Here is a 20620-nt window from a genome sequence, read left to right as displayed (position 1 = left end):
TAACTGCCAAACCTTCTAATCTTATCTTCTCATATCTATATGCCCCTTGTCTTCAGGTAAAGCGAATGCGAACGTCGCTGCATCCTCTTCCTCCCTCCAGCCTCTTGATGCTCCCGCACTTGTCATTGGCCTTTGTCCCAATTGGTCTCCAGACATTGGTCCCCCAAACGCCCCGCTCAGCGGTGGCGGCACACCATTTTTTGACATAGCAAATGTAGAATGTATAGGGGCTGTTCTTGGGCGCGATCTTGGACGATGATCTTCTGGCACGTGGGGTAGCCCCAGACCCAAAGTATCAAGGGAAGGTAAAGATGGCCACTCAAACTCTGCAATGGTAGTAGGCGGTTCTGCACGCAGTTTTTGACGGGACCGAGAGGGTTGCACTTCTTCCTCTTCAGACGTTGTAGTCGAGATACGACGGCCCGACCCTTGGACGTGAAACAGCCGAAGCAGAGATCCAGACTCCGGATCCGTGACTACATCAAGTGAACTTGGACCTTGGCGAGTAGGAGGGGGTGATGGGAGTTGATGGTTCGAGGATGATTTGGAGGTTTCCGGATTGAGAAGGGATTGTATAGGGAGAGAACGGACAGTTGGAGAACGCTGCGAAGGTGAAGGGAAACTGAAAGAGATCGATTGCGGCGGTGGATGTTGCGACTTGTCCGGAGGCAAGAGGATAGGTTTAATGTTAGTTGCAACACCAATGACTGTTGATAATGCAGGAGGCTCTTCGGGGTGAACAGGATCCCGAGAATCAACGATGCTGCTATTCTCTCCGTGAAGATACAGGCCTTTCCCTAATGACCCTAGCTTCTTTCTTTTATGTTCAGCCGCTGCAACTGCATCTAATCTCTCTGTGGTCGAGGTGGAAATGAGGGTGATAGGGGCAGTAGGGAGGATGAATGTCTTGGAGGGTGATGAGCGACGAACTCCTTTGAGTGTGATTGAGGCTCTGAGCTGATAAGACATTGATACCAAGCCGGTCTGGTGGGTTTCGCCTAAAGCCCATTTGCCTGTTCGACGTGGAAGGGACATAGGTAAAGAACATCGAAATCCCGCCCCTCCCGAAGTCATGTCGGTAGTGGACGATTCTGTAATTTTGTCACGAATGACTTGGCCCTCGTGTTGAACAGAAGGACCGACCGAGGTATGTGGATCAGATTGTAGCCGATGGAAAGGCGGGCGAGGCGATAGGCTTCTGCGGAGAATGGAAGTGAGCCTCGAAGTCTGCGTAGGAGAGTAAGATCGAGAAGAGTGTACATGGCGCCTTTTCGAGGGCGATCGGTCGTTGAAGGAATCCCGTCGACTAGCGGATTTGGAGTCAACCAGTTCTATAAGGCGTTCCAGCACCACCGTGACCTTCTTTACCATAGTAGTAGGATTCTCCGGCTTGATCAGCAAGGCAACGTGAAACGAGTCACCAGGTCCGAAAACGCCGTGCGGGACGTTAAGGCAGGCTTCGGAAACGTAGGCATCCGAGCCAATGCATAAAGACGGTGAAGGGGAAAGAGGTCTCAAAGGAGGGGCCTGATGATTTTGCAAGTTGAGAGCAAAAGCTTTGGTGATACTTGTACCCACATAGTGGATCGGCTTGTGTTCGATAACGACCTCCATTCTCCACACGACCTTGTACTCCCTTATGCACATCGTACTCCTCCCTTGTGTTGCCGCTTCTATAGGGATAGCCATTTTAAACTGCTGATCCCAATCACCTACGTTAAGATACTTTTCGCCGTCTGGCGGTGCAAGGAGTAATTGCGATTGTTCCCATAGCGTGTTTTGCAGGTCGCCTTCGAATGCCCCGCCAGTGCGGTACTCGGTGCATTTGATGCGCAGGGAAATACTCTTGACGAGAAGAGGATCGCACACAGGCGGGAGCTTGGTTGCAACCTTGCCTTGGACTACCACCGGACTTACGCCAAGATGGCCTGCGTGGTGTCAGCACTGGACTTCTCCTCGTACAGTTGAGCACTGAACACAGATGGACTTGCCTGTGTGGGGAAAGTAACGACCGCCTGCATTTCCGTGCTTGGGGGTAACGGAGAGGTCGAGCATGCCGCCAGTTGCTGAGGCATGTCAGGGCGTAAGTGGGGGGGGATTGAAAGTGGAGGTGTGGGCGGGCGAGCGGGCGGGTGGAACCGGACTAAGGATGGACAGAGTAAGGAGTGAATATGAACATGTCAAAGACAAAAAGTGGGATGATGGGAATATAAATATTTGTCGGCGGATCGCTAGGCTGATCCATAGTGTACAGTAGACTGGAGCTAGCATGGCGAGTCTCATTTTTGTGTCTCGCGGGGATTTGCACTAAGAAAGCCGCTAGGCAAAACAGAGCCGCCAACTAGATCATGTCGGTCACACTACTGCTAACACATTTCGGACCTGGCGGCACCCGTCACCCGGTTTCATTACCCGATCGAGAAATAACAGAAATAACAACCACAAGCATCAAGGACCCATGCGATCAGGAACCAAAGATCAAAGATCAAAATTAATCCATCAAAAAGATCATCAACCATCATCTTCTATAGCTATCCATGCATCCATGAAGGATGCAAACATTTTTCAAAGACACGAGTACAAAGCGCAAGATAAATACCAAGCCATTAGTCATTTCCATAGTCCGTAGACGGCAATCGATAGCAGGCAATATGCAGGCATTATCACTAGTCATTAGGACGTTAAGTATTGGGTATGTATTAATAGGTATTTAGGTATATAGGCGCCGCAGCGCCAAGGCACCCCCCAAAGCAACCACCAACAACGAACCTTCGCGTTCATCCCCTATCCACCACCACATTCAGCCGTCTTTCAACGTCCATCATTCTCAAATACAGTATGGTACTCGCAAACCAAAAACCGGTCTGGCACGCCCATTAGATCCTTTGAGCATTGAGCTGTGAAAAGCCGTTTAATTTAGGTTTTTCTCCTCTCGCCTTCGCTGATCGTCGGTCATTGCGTACTACAGCGGTATTATACTATGCACGCAAGCAACAAGCTGCAGGTTGCACAACGCATATAGCCATATTTTGAACTCCTTTTTATCCTTATTCCTCATTCCTATTATTACCTCTCAAGGGTTCTCGAGCTTCTTTCAACTCTCAACGAGTTCAACCACTAGTTTTATTATGGCTGCCTAGTGCTGGACGACTAATTTATTGATTACAGTTACGGAAATATGAATACAAAACTGCTACTGTACCTGCCTCACTGCTGCTGTACAGACAGTACTCGTAGATTTGTGTGTCTTCTGTTGCCTGCTGCTTCATGTATTATTATATCGACATCGTCGTTTTCGTCTAAAAGTGGAAGTGGCCGCTTGTGGCTTGTTGTGCCACACATTCCCCGGCTCAGAAATGCCGAGTGACGTGTTTCTGCGGATTCTGCCCACTACTCACCATCATCAGTCATCAAACCAAGCCACCGCCGGCCGATGGCGCCACTTACTCGAAGAGATCCGGACCACTTACTTCCACGCCACATCGCAACAGTCGCAGCAACTTCCAAGAGTGCAAGAAAGAAACAGCTTAATCATCAGCTTAGTCTATCATCTTCCAACATTGATTTCTGACTCAACGACGTAGCATACTCGTAAGTTCTTTCCGAATTATTTATCATCAATTATCTGCTGGAATCGGCATGACTCAGCGATGGCAATGGGGAGCTCGTTGTATAAAAACGAGAACCAACGACCCAAAAGCCCATTTTGTCAAATATCTTTGCTTTCGCTGTAGTTAGTTTTGGATAATCAACTAAACAGTTATTTAATAGTGTCACCAACCCGCATTACACAAAACATTAAAATGGTCAAGGCTATTGAATCTTACGACGAGTGGAAGACTCTCGTAAGCTCCATCCCTTAGAATTGTGGTCGCTATCCGCTAACCCGTCTCACACACAGACTTCTGGCTCCGATGTCGTCGTCGTCGACTACTGGGCGACTTGGTGCGGTCCTTGCAAGATGATCTCTCCCCACTTTGCCAAGCTTGAGGGCAAGTTTCCCAATGTCAAGTTTGCCAAGGTCGATGTTGAGGAGCAAGAGGTTCGTTACCTCCCGCTGTGCAGTTGGATGGAATACTCACCCCTTGCCTTTCTGCAGGACATTGCCAAGGAGGCTCAAATCAAGGCCATGCCTACTTTTGTCGCCTACAAAGACGGCAAGGTGATTGAGACTGTTACTGGTGCTGTCCCCGCAAAGATCAATGTGGGTCTATACTCGTTTTTTTTGCGATGTCTTAGGTTTGGCTGACTGTTCCGTCCAGGCTTTGCTCGACAAGGTCGCGGCTTAATTACATAGATTGGTCGTGCATGCCAGAAGTTGAATGTATAAAATGGTCAATTCTCGCCAGGTGTCTTAAGTATCGCATGGTTTTTGGAATCATCTAGTGGAAATATAGAACCGTCGAGTTCCAAAGCTACATTTCAGAGCTCTGCTGTATCATCGCACCGAGTGTTCGTGGGGCGGTAGGATTGCAAGTAATTGGCTCTGTCTTTTAGCAGCTTGGACAACGTCTCCAATCCATCGTCAACGCCATCCGGAGGCAGCTCGTCGTTGTGCTCATGCGCATGCGCAAAGTCTATTAAAGCACATCTGACTTCTGTCTTCCCCGTAAACTCGGACACTCCATGCGCGATGAGCAGCGAACTTCCTGGATAGCTCCATCCTGATTCTTTCATAGCTGTTCTTATATCGGTAACGCTTTCAATGGTCTTTAAGGTCCTACTTAACATGTCTGCCATGTAATCCGACGACGTTTTTCTTTGCAGCCTACTGCTCGGGTCAGTCCGTAAAGTCAGATGTGGTTTTTTAGAAAAAAGATGCCAATCGGTAACGCTTGGGAAGACACATGCCATAGAATCGCTCAAATTGTCATCTCGAAGGCTATAGCCGTAGCTTTTGGTAGTCGAAACGCAGGTTTCTTTACCAGGGACCCATGTCTGCGGATGGGAATGTGATCCAATTGATAAGCCTGATCAAGTCTGATCTTATACAACTTACATGTGCCCCTGCAAACATAATACCTGTTGTACCACTTGTCGTGGCCGCGCATGACTTATCATGCCTAAGACGCTTGGCCCGTCCTGATCGACTTCCCCACCATCGTTTCCCTAGTTTGAAATCGGCTACGATAGGGCTCAGCAACCCGTATAATAAGTTTGAAAGTACGATTGACTGCGTATGGCAATGAGCTTCGAAGTCGCAATTTTTGAAATAACATCACGATCGACGTACCTGAGTGTGCTTCTTTGCAATGTTTTCCTTGTATCCGATCACTTCTCCACCTTCTCCGTATACAGGAACCTCTTCTGCATCTTCGGTTTGTATGGAATCATCGGACCTGATATATGAGGAGCGATCAACACATCCCTTGTATGTTGGAATAAAAGGCTTTATCTTGACTAATCCGGGGTGTTCAATGAGGAAGTCGAAATCGTTAATATTCTCATAGAACTGGATTTCTTCTTGGGTCGTGGGCTACATCGGATGGGTATTAGGTACAGGTGGAACCTATGTAATGAATTTAACAAACTTTGTACAAGTTCCTGTGATCCAAAGACGCGTCAATTGTGCCATCGTGGCCTGCGGCTTGCAAATGGAAACGGGCGACATCTAGCGTATCCGGTGGGGATCGCTGGGTACCGAGAGTTAAACTTGCTCTTTGATTAATGTCCATATCGAAGATAGCTTGAGAGGTTGGGCTTGAACATCAAAAGCTGCCGTGGTGAAGAGTAGTTATTACCGTACTAGACAAGGAACCGATGCGGCATGCACGATAGATCCTTTCATAAGTCCGAAGCGAAAGGAGCGAAAATCTCACGGCTTTCGGACAAAGGATGCAGTAACCTGTGAACAAACGTTTTTGCAGCCTTCTGGTGCGCATTGCATTCTTCATCGGAGGCCCAGCTGGACGTTCACTTCTTTCTTCGGAGGGAGGTCCAGCTGGACTTCCACGTCTCACCTCCATCTGTTACGTAACTCCTTATTCTTCCTTAGTAACTGCTCCGCCACTGTCATCAAAATCCCGAAGTTCCGACCTCCACACCTGTCCTCCTCCCGTCCACATAAATTTCTCAAACGACCATCCAATCTTTCTTTTCCTCTACTAGGGCCCGGCTCGATCTTCCTTCTAGGAAGCTCTCAGCATTTTCGACTGATTGGAAGCGTCCTTCGGTCTTGTATCGAACTCGGTTGACGTATATTTCCGGTCGACGGGACACGGCTTCCCCGAGATAGACTGCTGTCGTTGACCTTGCTGATTCCCTAACTGCTGGCCTTTCGGCGGGCGGTTGGGTTGAGTCGGCAGTATAGGACAGTGATGGTGGCAACCGTTATTTCATATCCTTGCCTAGGCGATTCGCCCATTAGGAGTTGGGAGAAACCAACGGATTGACATACATTTTCTCTGTAATTACCACACATGAACAATTATTTTTATGGCCCAACAAGAAGTCTGTTTCGAGTTCATTTTTTCTGCCGTGTATCGTTATGCGATCGTGTGCTTCGTATATCGAACGTTCGCAAGTCTGTCTTAAAGTATCGATTATTCGTGCACACAGATTTTCAAAAGCGGTTTTGTAGTCAGGGTCAGGCATCAATAACGATTTCTTGAACTTTGTCGCAGTCACCGCCGCTGGTGTAGTTGAATCTAGATATTTTACCAAAGTGCAGCTCCTTATCCCTTGGCAACGACATCAATTACAGTTCAAACTGTGAATTTGACATTGTGAACCTCAACTTGGAACGAACTCAAGAAGCATGGCAGTATATCACCGTGTCCGTTAAAGCAATCAACATGACTCTTCGCTATCGCCCAATCCCTCTTCGCCCAATCCTTCCTCCTTATCTCTCGCTTTCAACCCATTTGCCCATTAATCGAACTCCTGCCGTCCCTTTTTATCGCGACTCCAAGCATACTGTGCCCACCAAATGGAGTCTCTATAGGTCACTTCTTCGGTTTTCCAAGTCCTCCAAACCAGGGTATCCAGCCCATTACCCGGAAATTAGAAATGAGATCAAAAGACTTTGGAAGAAGCACAAGAGCTTGACGTCTATCCCCAGAGTGCAGCAATTCCTCAATGGGCAGTACGATATCCTGTCTGCGTTTCAATTAGGCGAAAGTTCCAAGCTGAGTGAACTAGAGTTTCGCTTGAAAAACAAGCGTGTCCTACGGGATCTCTCCAAATCCCGAGACAGAGCAGACCAAGCTTCTCAACCCGACAGCAAACCTCCTCGATTGACGGGAGGATATCTGCGTCCTACGTTGTTCAACCCCCCTCTTCCTCGTCTCAAACCTCAACCCATTGGGCTTTCAATGATGATTCACAATAGATTACGAAAGAGAGAGCGAAGAATGGAAAAGCGCCGAGTATATGCGTCCTTGAGAACTGATCTCAAACTTGAAGTCGCCTTCTGGAGGGCAACTGAGGGCAACGACACGGATTGGTCAAGGCGGAAAGATGAGAGGTCACATTTTGGCTGGGATAAGCTCTTACGGGAAGAAATAATTTTGATGGATAAAAGATTCATAAAGGAGAACATGAGGTCAGACATGGTTTATGACAGCAATATGATGAGAAGAGTAGAGAGAGCAAAGACCAGAAAATTGGTGTGGTGGAAAGGAAAGAAAGAGGAGGCAACATCGGCGAAGCGCGAAAAAGGCATGGAACAATGCAACGTGACATCCAGTACGTATACAGAATTTGATTTCGTACAAAGATCTGACTATGCCTCTTCAAGATCAGCCATAAGGGCCCGGCCCACAGCGGCGAGGATCTCAGGCGAGGGATCCTGATCCTGTGCCTCCTCAGCACTCACATCATCTGCTTCCTCTGCTCCATTTTCTGCATCGCTGCCCTCCTCCGAATCATATTCCCCCAATGCAAGAAGCCCTTGATTGCTTTCAGACTTTAACCTCTTGGTACCATTATGTTGGACCTTCCCTTCTGCGACTTCGTTCAATCTTCTCTTTGCTCCCCAACCGGAGTCTCGCTCTCTGCCGGAGACTTGAGACATCGCTTCTATCTCAGTAATGATAGCTTCCCCCTTATCCACCATCTCTTCCCAAGTCTCTCTTGCCATCAACTGTATCTCAGGGAACTCTACCCATGCTGAGCCTTTCAGCACATCTTTGAGCGGTTTATTGGCATCGAGTGGAGGGTAAAAGATCTTTTGATTGGGTTGATGGGAGGGTGCTGGTCTGAAAGGCGTTGAGTGGAAAGGTTGGCAAAACCGAATCTCAGACAAGGGGATGGTTAAAGATGGTAATAAGGAGGAGATAGTGGGCAGAGATTCGGCTTCACGAGCATGGAAAAGAACACGGGGATGAGTGATAGTCTTGAAGGATGTCGAGGTGATAATTGTAGAATCGGGAGAAGGCAGGATGAGATTGCTTGGTATAATGAGGTGAACTGTGAGGTGTAGCTGTTCTGTTCTATATTAAAGTAGTGCGTCAGTCAAGATACAGCGTATAATTATTGAAAGGGACAGACTTGGGGTTCCAACTCGACTGATTCGTCTTCTTTCTGCCCATACCTTCTGGCATGAATTCCGCCCTGCAGCCATACCTCTCAAGTTCCCTTCTTAATCCATCGGTCTTACTTCGCCGTTGGCCCTTGGGGGCTCTGGATCCTCTGCCTCGTCCTCGAGAGCTGACAACTCCGCCGTTGACCTCCTCAATTTTGATACCCTTGCCCCATCCTGCGATTTGACGCCTCCCTTCTTCCAGCAAAGTGTAATCACTGGACCATACTCCTTGGCCATACTGATTCAGCGGCACAAATTTCGCGGGATCGCGAATGCCTGAGCATGAATCACGGCTCTTATGAATTTGAGAGCAGTTGAGAGAACATGAGCGAGCAGAGCAGCGAGGGCAAGTGTATTTTGCAGGAGAGGAGCATACGGCGCAGATTTTTGATGGGCCTGCAGCTGAAGATGATTGAAAGGTATTTTCTGTGGGCTTTTGCGGGAGAGATGACATGATCGGGTAGAGGGACATGTATGGTAGTTCGTTGGACTTCGATGAAACCAGTTAACCGGCGGCCCGAGGCAAGATTTTCTACAGCCCGACGGACATGGCCGCCTGCGTTCATTGGTGGACGACCGTTTCTTCTTTTTTTTGTCGCTTTCTCTCGTTTTCCACTCCGTCGGGTCCTGGCATCGTTGTTCCCCGCACGGGCCTCCTCTTATCCGCATACACAACCCTCTGCTCCCATGATCGGTGGTTAATTGCTGATTGATCGCCGTTTGCGCCATGGCCTCCTCCTGTCGGCGGGGTTTCATTACCTCTTCTGCCATCACAAAGGCACGTTCCACATACCCCACACAAATAAATCATCCATCCGTAGATATGGCTTACGTCCGCATCCACCCATCATCAACGCCTCCAGCTTCCGTCGGTCCCTTATGCAGGCCATTTTCGATGAACAAAGACACTCTCAGATAGCACAAGGGAAGTAGAACGTGATGGCTGATTGTTTCAAGTGATGGTCACTTTCATCTGAGTGACAGTCGTATTACATTAATGACCAGACTGACCGCATCCCGCAAGCCAGGGGATGGATATATAACATAGGACGAAGTGACTTCTAATCCGTCAGCCTTTCGTTATCATCTCAAATTCAGCCTCCATTCATCGAATTTAGACTCCAGACGAAGGCTTTGCTTCTTCCTGTACTATTCACCCCATAACTACCCCTTATCACTCTACACGACACAACGGAGATATCTGAAACCTCCAGCAAGATGAGCCATTCTAGTCTCGACTATCCGGAGATGGTATGTCTCATCCGCAGTTGTATTCCTTTATGGTACTGATTCTCTTATTCATTGCAGAAGGAGCTTTTCAACCGCAATCTTAAATGGTCTGAAAATGTCTGGGCGAGGGACCCTTCTGTAAGCGCCGCGTGGAGTCCCTTCCCTCGGTATTGATGTTCTGACGAATGTCGATAGTTCTTCCCGCACCACTTTCCTGGCCAACGACCGGAAATCTTGTGGATTGGTTGTAAGTATCCTTCTGCGTCTTAACGTTACAACATGGGCCTCTGCATTATGTCTCCTATTCCCATCTTTGTACCATACCATGAACATTTGCAGAAGCTCACGTTTTGATCACTATCTTTACATCATTAGGCTCTGACGCGCGCGTTCCCGAGACGACCATCCTGGGCTGCCAGCCTGGGGATATTTTTGTGCACCGAAACATTGCAAAGTGAGTAGAAACTGATCCGAAGCATTGTCCAGTCTCCCCCTTTTTGGATCAAATATCTTTACTGGCCTAAATTTACTTTATGCTGAAAATACGTCAGCTTGTATTCACCTCAAGATGATTCACTCAACGCGGTGTTAATGATAGCTTTGTTCAATTTCAACGTCAAGCACATTGTCGTCACAGTAAGTCGTGTTAATCTCACAATGCAAACGTTCCATCAATATCCGGCTAATGTATATAGGGCCATACAAACTGCGTAGGCTGCCTTACAGCTCTCAATGTTTCTCGTCTCCCGGCCACGCCTCCTACAACCCCTTTGCAGCGTTATGTCAAGCCGCTCGCCACACTCGCCCGAACATTGTATACTCCTGACGGCCCTCCTACTTTGGATCTATTAGTGGAGGAAAATGTGGTGCAACAGGTGAAGAACCTAGTAGAAAGTGATATAATCAAGGGCGTGAGTGGAGTGTATATACAGTTGAAAAGGAAAAATGCTGATATATCTCTTCAGAACTGGAAGAAACGAGGTGCCGATGGCGTTGTCATCCACGGTTGGGTATATCATCTTGAAGATGTACGTTTATCTCTTCTCGAAGATTTGATTAGTACTGATAAGCATTCATTATAGGGAACTATTCGGGATCTCAACGTCTCCGTGGGACCATCTGGGCATATCCCAGGTAAAAAAGTGAAGAGCTTATTCTAGGGCCAGATGAGTGAAAGCGCCTTGTTCCATGTATCGCTTTCGGGTGAATATCTGGCCCCATTATCATCTATTCGTAAAGTTGTTGTTCGTCATTGTACATCCCGTAGAGCTCTTGGTTTTCTTTTAATGATGTGATAGGAATGATACCAAAACAGATTGTATGCATGCGGCGAAATGTATGAAAACCTTATTATGAAAAGACCCTCAGAAGAATATACTGTCGCTCCGTGCTTCGAAAAGTCCTTGTATAACCGATGTCAGGCGGTCAGACTTCTCGAGCTAGCGATGAAGAAATTCAAACAACATCACTGGGTCATCAAAACTGCTCAGGCCGACGGTTCGCGTAACCAGACGCAGCTACAGTCATTACCAGATGTGTGGGCGGTAAGACCGTAAAGAATAAAGATAAAAATGAAAATGAAATATAAAGGTGAAATGGAAGCAGCCCAAAAGCACAGAGTAAGCCCCATCGAGTTACCTACCCCACCACACCACAAGGTGGATGGGTAAAACAGGCAATCGCATGACTATAGCTATGAGCGCATTTGTTTCATCCCCCATTGTCAACCCGCCCTCCTTCATGCAGCCATGACAACCGACCAAGGCTCATATCTTCGCCTGAAGCCAGCAGACCGCAAAAAAAAAGAAACTCCAGTCCAGACCCAAGCACTGGCACCTCCCATGCTCCACCGGATGAACCGGGTGGCCTACACAGAAGGAAAGAAACCAGTGGGACGCCAAGGCCAGCCAAACAACCATTTGCCACACCCTACACAATATACCTCAACTATCCAAACCAGACCGTTCACTTACCTCCCCATCACACACCCTCAATCCAACTACAACCGCCACTCTGTAGTCTTAGATACAGCGCTTTCCCGGCAGGAGTGTCAAATTAAAGCAAGGGGGTGATGGTAAAGGGGCTAATAGGAAGGCATAAAGAAAAGCTGAAAATACCGTGCGTCTGGGCGGGGAAGCAGAACGAATAGCGGAGAGGATAGGAGTAAAGACGAGATGGGGGAGGCTCCGGGGACTTTCGACCCACAGTGTGAGATCGGATGGTCGCAATGCCAACCAGTGCGTGAACTGCAAAAGCGATTCTTGTGTTTGGGCTGATTGAAAAGAAAGGGAAACAAAAGGCAAAGCGAGGATAAAATGAAATTTTGTTCGTCGACAAACGAAGCGGAATCAAATTTTAACTAACCATTTGATGCCGCTCTGAAGATCCCGCTGCATCAAGGAACTTTTTATCTGATGTTCGCCGCTGTGTATTGGTGCATAGCCGAGCGCTGATGGCCAGTGTTCCACCAGTTCATGTACATACATAGAGGTCTAGTGTAGTATCGTTCCGTATCTTATTATTATGTAGGTTCTGCTCTCATATGATTTTGCTTTTTAAAAGGCCTTAATGCTCGTGATCATGTCCGTTCCCTTCATCACCTTCTGGGCCGGTGATCTTGACGCCTGGAGGGCAGCAAGTGTCACCGCTACATTGTCCTGGCGGGCAACGGATGAGGCAGGCCTCGGTATCCTGGGGATCAGTCTCCTCGCAGTAAAACCTGACCAGTATGTTAGAGCAAATCCATGATATAAATATCCCTTTTGAGTACTTACTCTGGTTGGATGGTGACGCTGTGGATTCCGTGGCTATGCATCCTTTCCCTAATGCCGCTAGCTACCACCATGTAGTCTCTGCCGGCCTCGATCATAACATGAACACTGGCAACGACTGTTGATTCTGACAATTGCCAGATATGTAATTCGTGCACAGAGTCAACACCAGGGACTTCATAAATACATTGACGCACGGCGTCTAGAGAGACGTGGGAGGGCACCCCCTGCATGAGGATGTAAGACGCGGACTTGACGAGAGGAAGAGCGGAGGAGAAGATGATGCAGGTGATGACAAGAGAGACACCTGGGTCAAAGTAGAGAGTCCATCGGCCTTGGCAGCTAGTTGCACGTTAAAACTAGAGTCGTGTATAGTAAACGGTGGTGCACTTACAACCAGATAACCAGACCAGCAGAGATAACACCGACATTACCAAGTGCGTCACCCACAACATGCAGAAAGACGCCACGCATGTTCATAGCACCGTGGGAGTGGCCATGGCCGCCATGCCTACCGTGTTCAGCAGGTGAGCCATGGGTATGACCTGATTCAGCGTCGCTGGCATTCCCGGCGAGCTTCTTGCCGCTGTCGCTTCCCTGCTCGCGCTCACGGCCGTGGTCTTGATCATGGTCATCCTTCTTAGACGCTTTCTTCTTGCCATTATCAATAACTGTAGAACTTGAAGTAGAGTTACCATCGCCACCTACGGGAGGAAGCACGTCGTTCTGTCCGGGAACAGGAGGTACAACGTTGGCACTGCCCAGTCTGCTGTGGCCTCCAGCACGGGAGAAACTTCCTCTCTTTGTTCGTCTACTGGCGCTACCAGTTCTACCATGGCCGCCTGCATTGGGCGATTTGGCCAAATGACCTGCGCGGGAGTCAAGAGACGATGAAAGCTGAGTACCGCCGTACCCGAATTCTTGGGCAGTTTCAATGACCTGAGCGCGGGTTTGAGCAGGGTGCTGATAAAGCTCAGATACGGAATCGTCACGAGAGATGAGGGACGACGTCTCGTCCTCATCGTTGGGAAGTGCGACAGCACCGTGAGCGTGTCCGCCATGAGAATGACCATGGTCTAAAGAAGAAAAAGAAGAAATTTATCCTATCAGCGGCTATCCACCGGCAATGGACGGCGGGCGGAAACTTACCATGGAAAAGGAAAAGGCCGACAATGTTACTCAAGAGACCCAAGCTGCCCACGACAACGATCAACTTGGGGTTGGAAATTTCCGGGGGAGAGAAGATCCTGCCAACAGCTTCCAAACCGATGGAAACACAGAGGGCAACAAGGAAGACACCGTTAATGAGAGCACCAAGAATTTCAGCACGCTGCCAGCCATAAGAGTTGGCAGACGAGGACGGGGAAGTAGCAAGCCTAATTGTGTAGAGAGCTACGATGAGAGAGAGGACATCGCTATTGTTTTAAAATGATCGGGTTAGTGGGTCCTTTGTGATGACAAGAGGGATGGTGAGAGCTTACTTGAGCATATGGAACGAGTCGGCAACAAGTGCCAGAGAGCCGACAGCGTATCCGGTAATCAGTTCCTACTATGGTCAGTCTGGTCGAGGCAAGAAAAGAGTGGGCTAAAAGTACATACGATCAAGAAAAAGACGGAATCGATCACCAGAAGGGTGATGATGCGCGCCTGTCTTGAGAGCCCCATGTTGTGCTAACTTTATCAAAGATGGCGAATGGGCGGCGGGTGTTGGGAGGGGGTCGGGGGACGGTGTTCTAAAGAGCGGAGCTGGGTGGTTGAAGGTGTCACCTGAACTGATAGAACGATAACTGGAGTCTGAAAATTTCGCTAAATATGGAAATGAATTGAGGGGCTGAAAACGACGCCACCCTGTAATAAAAAGTATTCGGTAGTACTCCCTCGGCCCGTTTTCTAATCGCATTGTAATCAGGGAATCTCCATTTTTTGTAATCCATCGGACATCGCCTGCGATCGCATCATCGACCCTGAGGAACAATAACGTAATTATCCCTCAGGGCGTGTGGCCCTCGGCTGGCATGCCTTCCAAATAGGCAAGCGGATAGAGGTGAGGGGATAGGCTCGTGGTTACGTCATTAGGGTTGTTTGTTATTGACCGAAGGAGCAACGATAGACGGCGCATGGAACGATTTTCTGCACTCTCCCCCCCCCCCCAAGTCCCCCGAGACAGCATGTACCCCATCCACACGGCCCCCGTCTACTACTCCTATTCCCGCCCGCCCTCCCCAAGCAATGGCCCCGCGGCCCCCCCCTTCGAGTTCTCCGGCGTCACAATCCCCCCAAGACTCAAGAGCATTGGCAGACAGCTGAGCCAGCTGGGCAACGACTTTCTTACCACGCAGCCAGACCAGGAGCCCAAGTCACAGCCCAGAGGGGACGGGAAAGCCCCAGATATACCAGGCATGGGCGATGATCCCATCCTCTGTCCGTATTGCGACAAGCCGCTGCCTCCCAGCCTCTTTGCCCAGGTCGCGGAGCACTCACATCGTCACCAGACACTGGGTCCGTCTCGGCCCTCTTCAGTTCCATCGTCTGCCGTATCCGCCAAACTAGGACCCACGCCTGGGCATAAAAGTGCGGACAAGACTACGTCAGATGCTTTGAGTGCAACAGTAAGGAATGGTGATGCAGCGAATCACTCTGCAGTCGTTAATACCATCTCGCCTGCAGACATTGCTAGGTGGTCGTCCCTTGCGGGTATTTCCATCACCATGCCGGAGCCATCAGGGCCGTCACAAGATGTTCACAAAGCCAAAGATGCAGACGCAAAGCCGTTTCCAATGATACCGCCCCCGCCTCCGCCTAACAAGCTCACCCGACCTCCTCCTGCTTCGCGACACAACTCTGCTGATTCCGGATCGAGGTTTGGGTTTTTCCGAAGAGATTCCAAAAGAGAAGACGATAGTGACGGAGAGGGTGAGGATAGAGGAAGTGGTTATGCAAAACTGGGCGCGGGTGGGAGTGACGACGAGGAAGAAGTGACGTCTGGCAAGAAAGAGCAGCATGATGGTGTCAACGAGGGAGATGACGATGCCAAAGTGGAAGACAACGCTAGCCTTGACCTCGGAGATCAAGACAAGAACGGACAGGTTGAGGATGAAGGACGGCCTGAATCCACGGCTAAAGACCCCGGAGAAGTTTCGAGCGTTGACTCCAACAGCGACTTGAAAAACGTGATGCAAGAGATTCTTACCAAGGTGAATCAAATGGTAAGTCGCCCCCATTGAAGTATGCATTAGGGACTGATATCCTCAAGACCGCATCCCATAATCAACTCCTCGACTCCCATTCTTCCTTGCTCACGTCCCTCAAAATTGCCCGTTCAAATCTGGCAATGGCGGAAGCAAACTCTGAAATGCTCGAAGAACAATTGAAACGGCAGCCCTCTACCTCCAGCGCCCGAGTAGTCTCGGGCCCTGCTGCAAGTCCAGTGACATCAAACTTTACACACGCAAGTCGTCCGTCTAGCCCCATGCCTGGCAACATATCAGACCAACGCGCACGACCGTCAAGCTTAAATCTGACGTCATTGCCCACCAATTCCGCTCCATCTTCAGCTGCGCCCGAAAGCAGCAAGTCATGGTTCTGGCCCAATAACAAGAAAAGACCCAACGAAGCCCCTGCTACAGGCGGCAGAACGAGTGGGGAGTATTTGAAGGGACTGACAAGCCCACCTATGGCTGTGCCGTACGGTGGAGCACTGCCTGAGGGGAGGCCTATGCCAGCTAGATCGGCCACACATTCTGGCCAGTTGGCTACTGGAGTCAGTAAATCGCTTGGCGCGGATAGCATTCTCTCCAAACAATCATCTACTCGCCCTAGTACACCTACCCAAACACCGGGGCCTGTACCCGTCTCGAATGCGGAACTTGCCTCCCTTCGCACTGCCTACTCGTCTGCCCTATCCAAGCTCTCTTCTTTGACAGCTGAACTCACTGATTTGAAGCGCACCAACTCTGCCATGGAGGCGGAGCTTGAGTCTCTTTCCCAAGCGCTGTTTGAAGAAGCCAACAAAATGGTGGCGGATGAGAGAAAGAGGCGGGCAGAGATGGAGGAGAATCTGAAGGAGGTTAGAGAGGAGAGAGAAGCATTGAAAGAGACCGTTAAAGTGCTGGGAGGGAAGGTGAGCCCGCCCAATGAAGATGCGGATGCCAAGCCACCAAAGAAAAACGAGCCAGAAGAAGTGGAGGAGGAGAACATCATCCCCAGAGACCTTGATAAACACTATGCCGCTCTTCGCAAGTCCATTCACAACGTTGCCTCCCCTCCCATCTCGCCACCCGCCGACGCATCCCGCCTTCCGGCTACCTTTGAACTGCCTGAATCGGGTCTTGCTTCGCGTGCATCCCCAGAGGAAGTGGGTAGGCCGTTGTCAGTCAGTTTGCCTGACGAAAGCAATCCCTGGGCGTCTTCGGCGAATTCTGCCGCAGCAGCAGCAGCAGCACCGGTTGGTCTTGGACTAGGTGTTGATGAAGAAGGAAGCGTACCAACAGAGTTTAGATTAAGCGTAGTAACGCCTAGTCCCAGGAAGGAAAAGACAGGGGAAGGTTTGGAATCCGGGGCTGGATTGAGTTGAACCGGGGATAATTAGCGTATATACATTATAATCCGAGTAGTTCATGGTAGATGTACATATAATGAGTAGTTTCGTTAAATGGGAAATTGTTACATTTATGGGTTTATTCATCTCATCACTCGCGCAATCAATCATTGTTGCTGGATCGTTTTTCTTTTCCTTTTTTTTTAAATAATTTTCTGGCGCATCGAATTGTTTTCATTTTTATTTCTCTTCCAAAATTTGGTTACGAAAACTAATCTGGACAACGCTGCAAAAAGACCCCCAGCACCACCCCAGCCACCCGTACTCCCCCACTAAAACATCGCCCCAGAAGAATTCATGCACAAAAATGAGACAACCAGCCATCCACCGCCAGAGACTGCTAGCAGTACTATCCACCAGGCCCTCCCTCCAGACAGCCTGCAAGACCACCCCGATACCCACCCTGTGAACCCCCTTGGTCTCTTCATCCGCCCGCATCCAACGCGCGGCAATGGTCTCTTTTCGCCCCGCCCGATTCCAGCGGGCACTGTCGTCGAAGAGTCTCCCGTCCTAGTCCTTACCAAGGAGCAATGGGAACAAGGCCAGATGGACGGGACAATTTTGGGAGAATATGGGTTTTGCTGGAGTGCAGGCGGGATGGCTATTGGACTTGGATTAGGTGAGTCCCCAATTATTTGCATGACAGAGAGGCATAGGCATTGAAAGGAAATGTAGCTTCACTGTTCAACCATTCTTCCAGACCCAACGTCAACTTTATCCGTTCCCCTTCCACAAGAACGATACGATTTGTGACTGCCAAGAGCATATCACCAGGAGAGGAGCTCTGCATTTGCTATACAGCCGATGAGTCCAAGCTTTGGTTTACTCCTGCGAGAGGAGAGGAAGAGGACGAGGTGCTGGGCGGGGAGAGCGAGGGTGAAGGCGACGGGTTACCTGGCGACGTCGATGGGCTGGTGGAGGATGTGCAACAAGCGAAATTGAATTCCTCGGAACCAACACTTCAGGCTCCTCGTCCTGTACACATTTCTTCTTTACCTTCTTACCCATCTTCCTCGTCATCTTCTCCTGCACCTCAACATACAATTCCTCCCTCGTCTCTCCCTGCCCCTTTACATTCGTCCGGGCACAAAGCGTCGGGCCAACGTCACCTTTCGAAGCATCGACAACCGGCTACTCTGGTTGACGATCTTGCTTGGCAGGAAGACGAGTGGAAAGATGAAAAGGGAAGAGATCATGTGGGTGAGGGAAAAAAGGCGGGAGAGGATTGGGGCGAGGTTATTCGAGTGAAGGGCCCCGCAGAGCGAGAGAATGACGGGAATGACAGAGAGTTGAGTAAGTCCATTTTGTTCTCATCCGATATGGACTGGGAAGCGCTGACTCGGTATCAGTGCAAGTCTGGATATTAGAATTTTCAGACGCCAAGTTGACAAAGACGGCTCTAAAGTGGGTTACACTATTGATCACATAATCGAGCTAGTAACTGACTGACTGCTTTGTAGTTTTTCCAAAGAGATTTGGCCCAACGACGTCAATGAACGGTTACGACACCTCAAGAGAGTCTGTAGGCGTAACGAAGATGGCAAAGGTATGAGCACTAGTCAGGCATGAATTCGGTCGAACCTGCTGACAGATACATGTAGAAATATGCAGAATAGCGCTCTGCCCTCTTGATGAACACTCTGCCGATTCCCTCTCTAGTCTCATGACCGCTTTCTCCCCTCTTCTTTCGTCTCTTACGCCTAAATCTTGGTCTGTCCCATCTTCGGGTGCTCGCACTCAAGAGCAACTCAAGTGGAAGCACCACATTTGGCCTGTATCCTTTTCTCCAGCTCCCATAATTCCCGCCGATTCGTCCTCATGGCCAATCTCCCGTAAGGCTTGGGTTGCAGCAGGTATCAAGCGAGTCTTGAAACTTGCAGTCAATGCAAAACAGAAAAGCGAGCTTCCAGTGGCCACTTTTTGTACTTCTGCACCCCCCTGTTTTTGGCCGACAATGGATGGTTTCATCCCGCCTACCCTCAACCTCCGGGCTTCATCCTGTGATACTCGAATTTCTGAATCTCATCCCTTGCGGCATGCCACTCTCAATTGTGTTGCCTCCATTGCCCACCTTCGCACTGTGCCACCTTTTACAGATGTTCCCCCTACAAGGAACGGCGCGGATTACCTGCTGACAAGTCTGAGCTTATTTATCAGCCATGAACCTTGTGTAATGTGTGCAATGGCATTATTACATTCTAGAGTTCGAGAAGTTTTTTATGTTTTCCCCAGGAAAAAGGGGGGAGGTTTTGAATATAACGAGGGTAATGAATATGGGGAGGGGTCCCCAGTGCATCAACATGATGAAGGAGCAGGTACACGAGAGGATATAAGTGGACAAGGAGGATTTGGGATCCACGCCAGGAGGGATCTCAACCATAGATTTGAGGTCTGGAAATGGAATGGGCATGTCGATGAGGATGTCAGGAAAGAGCTGGAGATTGATGAGAACCTCCAACTGTAGTCTGTTTTGCTTGCGTGGTCAAGAGGGAGAAAGGGAAGGGACTTGCCAGTCTCGTTCCTCAAGGCTTCTGGTGATGTTCAGTTGTCTTTTGGAAAGCATCGAGTACCCATCATTCCTTTATGCAGCTGTCTTTCGTCTCCCGTCCATCTGCTTTTTGGTTGTTGGAGAGGTATATAAGGTACATCATATGACACACACCAGGATGCATACAGATAGATATAGATAATCCTTTTCTTTTCTCACAATCCCTATATAACCAACAACGGGGTTCCCTTCCTGACGTATTTTGCCCATAGAAGCTCACCAAGTTTCCAACTCTAGAAAAAACCTACCACTACGTACTAAAGTATATAATTATCCACACAAGGAAAAAGGTGTATCTCGCCTCAAATGCTGGGTTACAGTGGCTTCCCTCTCTCTTACCCCCTATTCTGATAACCTAGCTGCCAGGGCAGTTTGGACGATCGGTAAAGGGAGATTCAAGAGGGAAGAAAAAAGAAAATGAAATACTATGCGACAGAGTATGTATATGTGGGTCGGTAATAAAGAATGTAGTCGATAGGAGGGAAAAAAAGACTATTTGTTTTGAAACAGACGACGATCAACAAGCAAAGCCTAGCCTCTATATATGCAAAAGAAAAGGAAAAAAAGGGACAGCGCCCGGGTATATTCAACTCCAAACTCCCAGCCAACTTCATCCGCTCTTCAGACAAACAAGACCAGCAAGATGACATTCCTCACATCATCGGAACGTGAGAAGGCCCGTTGTAGAACCCTCCGCTCTGGGGATCCTGCCACGCACCCGCACCAGCGCCGACCTGCAATCCTTCTTCCTCTCCAGCGCCAACAGCACCCCCCGCCTGAGCGCTAGCACCTGTCATCTGAGGGTTCATGCCGCCAGGCAAAACACCGCCGTGGGATCCGTCCTGCGACAAGTGCCAGTTGGGAGCTGGACCACCGCCTGGTCCGCGGAGGTGCAACCATGGTTGACCATCCGGGCCGGGAGCATGGTAGGAAAGACCAGTGTGAGTAGG

General features: G+C 49.3%; 11 protein-coding genes across 11 annotated transcripts in view; 6 read left to right on the top strand and 5 right to left on the bottom strand.

Moving 5' to 3' along the window:
* Positions 1–21: 21 nt before the first annotated feature.
* Positions 22–2055, bottom strand: CNBC3000 (hypothetical protein; the record flags this gene model as incomplete). The annotated part of the gene is made up of 2 exons (XM_771716.1): positions 22–1928; positions 1992–2055. 2 exons carry the CDS (start codon positions 2053–2055, stop codon positions 22–24), a joined length of 1971 nt encoding a protein of 656 aa, XP_776809.1.
* Positions 2056–3803: 1748 nt separating this feature from the next.
* Positions 3804–4289, top strand: CNBC2990 (hypothetical protein; the record flags this gene model as incomplete). The annotated part of the gene is made up of 4 exons (XM_771715.1): positions 3804–3845; positions 3902–4042; positions 4100–4204; positions 4263–4289. 4 exons carry the CDS (start codon positions 3804–3806, stop codon positions 4287–4289), a joined length of 315 nt encoding a protein of 104 aa, XP_776808.1.
* A 133-nt stretch (positions 4290–4422) lies between these two features.
* On the bottom strand, positions 4423–5611 carry CNBC2980 (hypothetical protein; the record flags this gene model as incomplete). Its single annotated transcript, XM_771714.1, has 4 exons — positions 4423–4938; positions 5000–5173; positions 5234–5476; positions 5528–5611. The coding sequence occupies 4 exons, from the start codon at positions 5609–5611 to the stop codon at positions 4423–4425; spliced, it is 1017 nt and encodes a 338-aa protein (XP_776807.1).
* A 1183-nt stretch (positions 5612–6794) lies between these two features.
* On the top strand, positions 6795–7506 carry CNBC2970 (hypothetical protein; the record flags this gene model as incomplete). The annotated part of the gene is made up of 2 exons (XM_771713.1): positions 6795–7367; positions 7405–7506. 2 exons carry the CDS (start codon positions 6795–6797, stop codon positions 7504–7506), a joined length of 675 nt encoding a protein of 224 aa, XP_776806.1.
* A 217-nt stretch (positions 7507–7723) lies between these two features.
* CNBC2960 (hypothetical protein) lies at positions 7724–8996 on the bottom strand (the record flags this gene model as incomplete). The annotated part of the gene is made up of 3 exons (XM_771712.1): positions 7724–8432; positions 8491–8819; positions 8901–8996. 3 exons carry the CDS (start codon positions 8994–8996, stop codon positions 7724–7726), a joined length of 1134 nt encoding a protein of 377 aa, XP_776805.1.
* A 746-nt stretch (positions 8997–9742) lies between these two features.
* Positions 9743–10914, top strand: CNBC2950 (hypothetical protein; the record flags this gene model as incomplete). The annotated part of the gene is made up of 7 exons (XM_771711.1): positions 9743–9775; positions 9833–9892; positions 9950–10001; positions 10130–10208; positions 10306–10390; positions 10450–10782; positions 10837–10914. The coding sequence occupies 7 exons, from the start codon at positions 9743–9745 to the stop codon at positions 10912–10914; spliced, it is 720 nt and encodes a 239-aa protein (XP_776804.1).
* A 1405-nt stretch (positions 10915–12319) lies between these two features.
* On the bottom strand, positions 12320–14190 carry CNBC2940 (hypothetical protein; the record flags this gene model as incomplete). Its single annotated transcript, XM_771710.1, has 6 exons — positions 12320–12473; positions 12529–12867; positions 12920–13601; positions 13675–13940; positions 14007–14071; positions 14125–14190. The coding sequence occupies 6 exons, from the start codon at positions 14188–14190 to the stop codon at positions 12320–12322; spliced, it is 1572 nt and encodes a 523-aa protein (XP_776803.1).
* Positions 14191–14693: 503 nt separating this feature from the next.
* CNBC2930 (hypothetical protein) lies at positions 14694–15749 on the top strand (the record flags this gene model as incomplete). The annotated part of the gene is made up of 1 exon (XM_771709.1): positions 14694–15749. The coding sequence occupies one exon, from the start codon at positions 14694–14696 to the stop codon at positions 15747–15749; it is 1056 nt and encodes a 351-aa protein (XP_776802.1).
* Positions 15750–16198: 449 nt separating this feature from the next.
* Positions 16199–17098, top strand: CNBC2920 (hypothetical protein; the record flags this gene model as incomplete). The annotated part of the gene is made up of 1 exon (XM_771708.1): positions 16199–17098. The coding sequence occupies one exon, from the start codon at positions 16199–16201 to the stop codon at positions 17096–17098; it is 900 nt and encodes a 299-aa protein (XP_776801.1).
* A 321-nt stretch (positions 17099–17419) lies between these two features.
* CNBC2910 (hypothetical protein) lies at positions 17420–19586 on the top strand (the record flags this gene model as incomplete). The annotated part of the gene is made up of 5 exons (XM_771707.1): positions 17420–17741; positions 17798–18415; positions 18472–18526; positions 18583–18668; positions 18724–19586. 5 exons carry the CDS (start codon positions 17420–17422, stop codon positions 19584–19586), a joined length of 1944 nt encoding a protein of 647 aa, XP_776800.1.
* Positions 19587–20323: 737 nt separating this feature from the next.
* Positions 20324–20620, bottom strand: part of CNBC2900 (hypothetical protein) — a gene marked incomplete at both ends in the record, with an annotated part of 3148 nt that continues 2851 nt past the window's right edge. The window contains one exon of the mRNA XM_771706.1: positions 20324–20620. This exon is cut by the window's right edge and continues 517 nt beyond it. Coding sequence (XP_776799.1) covers positions 20324–20620 — 297 coding nt within the window.

Source organism: Cryptococcus neoformans, chromosome 3, assembly GCF_000149385.1.
Source record: "Cryptococcus neoformans var. neoformans B-3501A chromosome 3, whole genome shotgun sequence".
In the NCBI taxonomy this organism is placed as follows: domain Eukaryota; kingdom Fungi; phylum Basidiomycota; class Tremellomycetes; order Tremellales; family Cryptococcaceae; genus Cryptococcus; species Cryptococcus deneoformans.
This window is presented reverse-complemented; position numbering and strand designations above follow the sequence as displayed.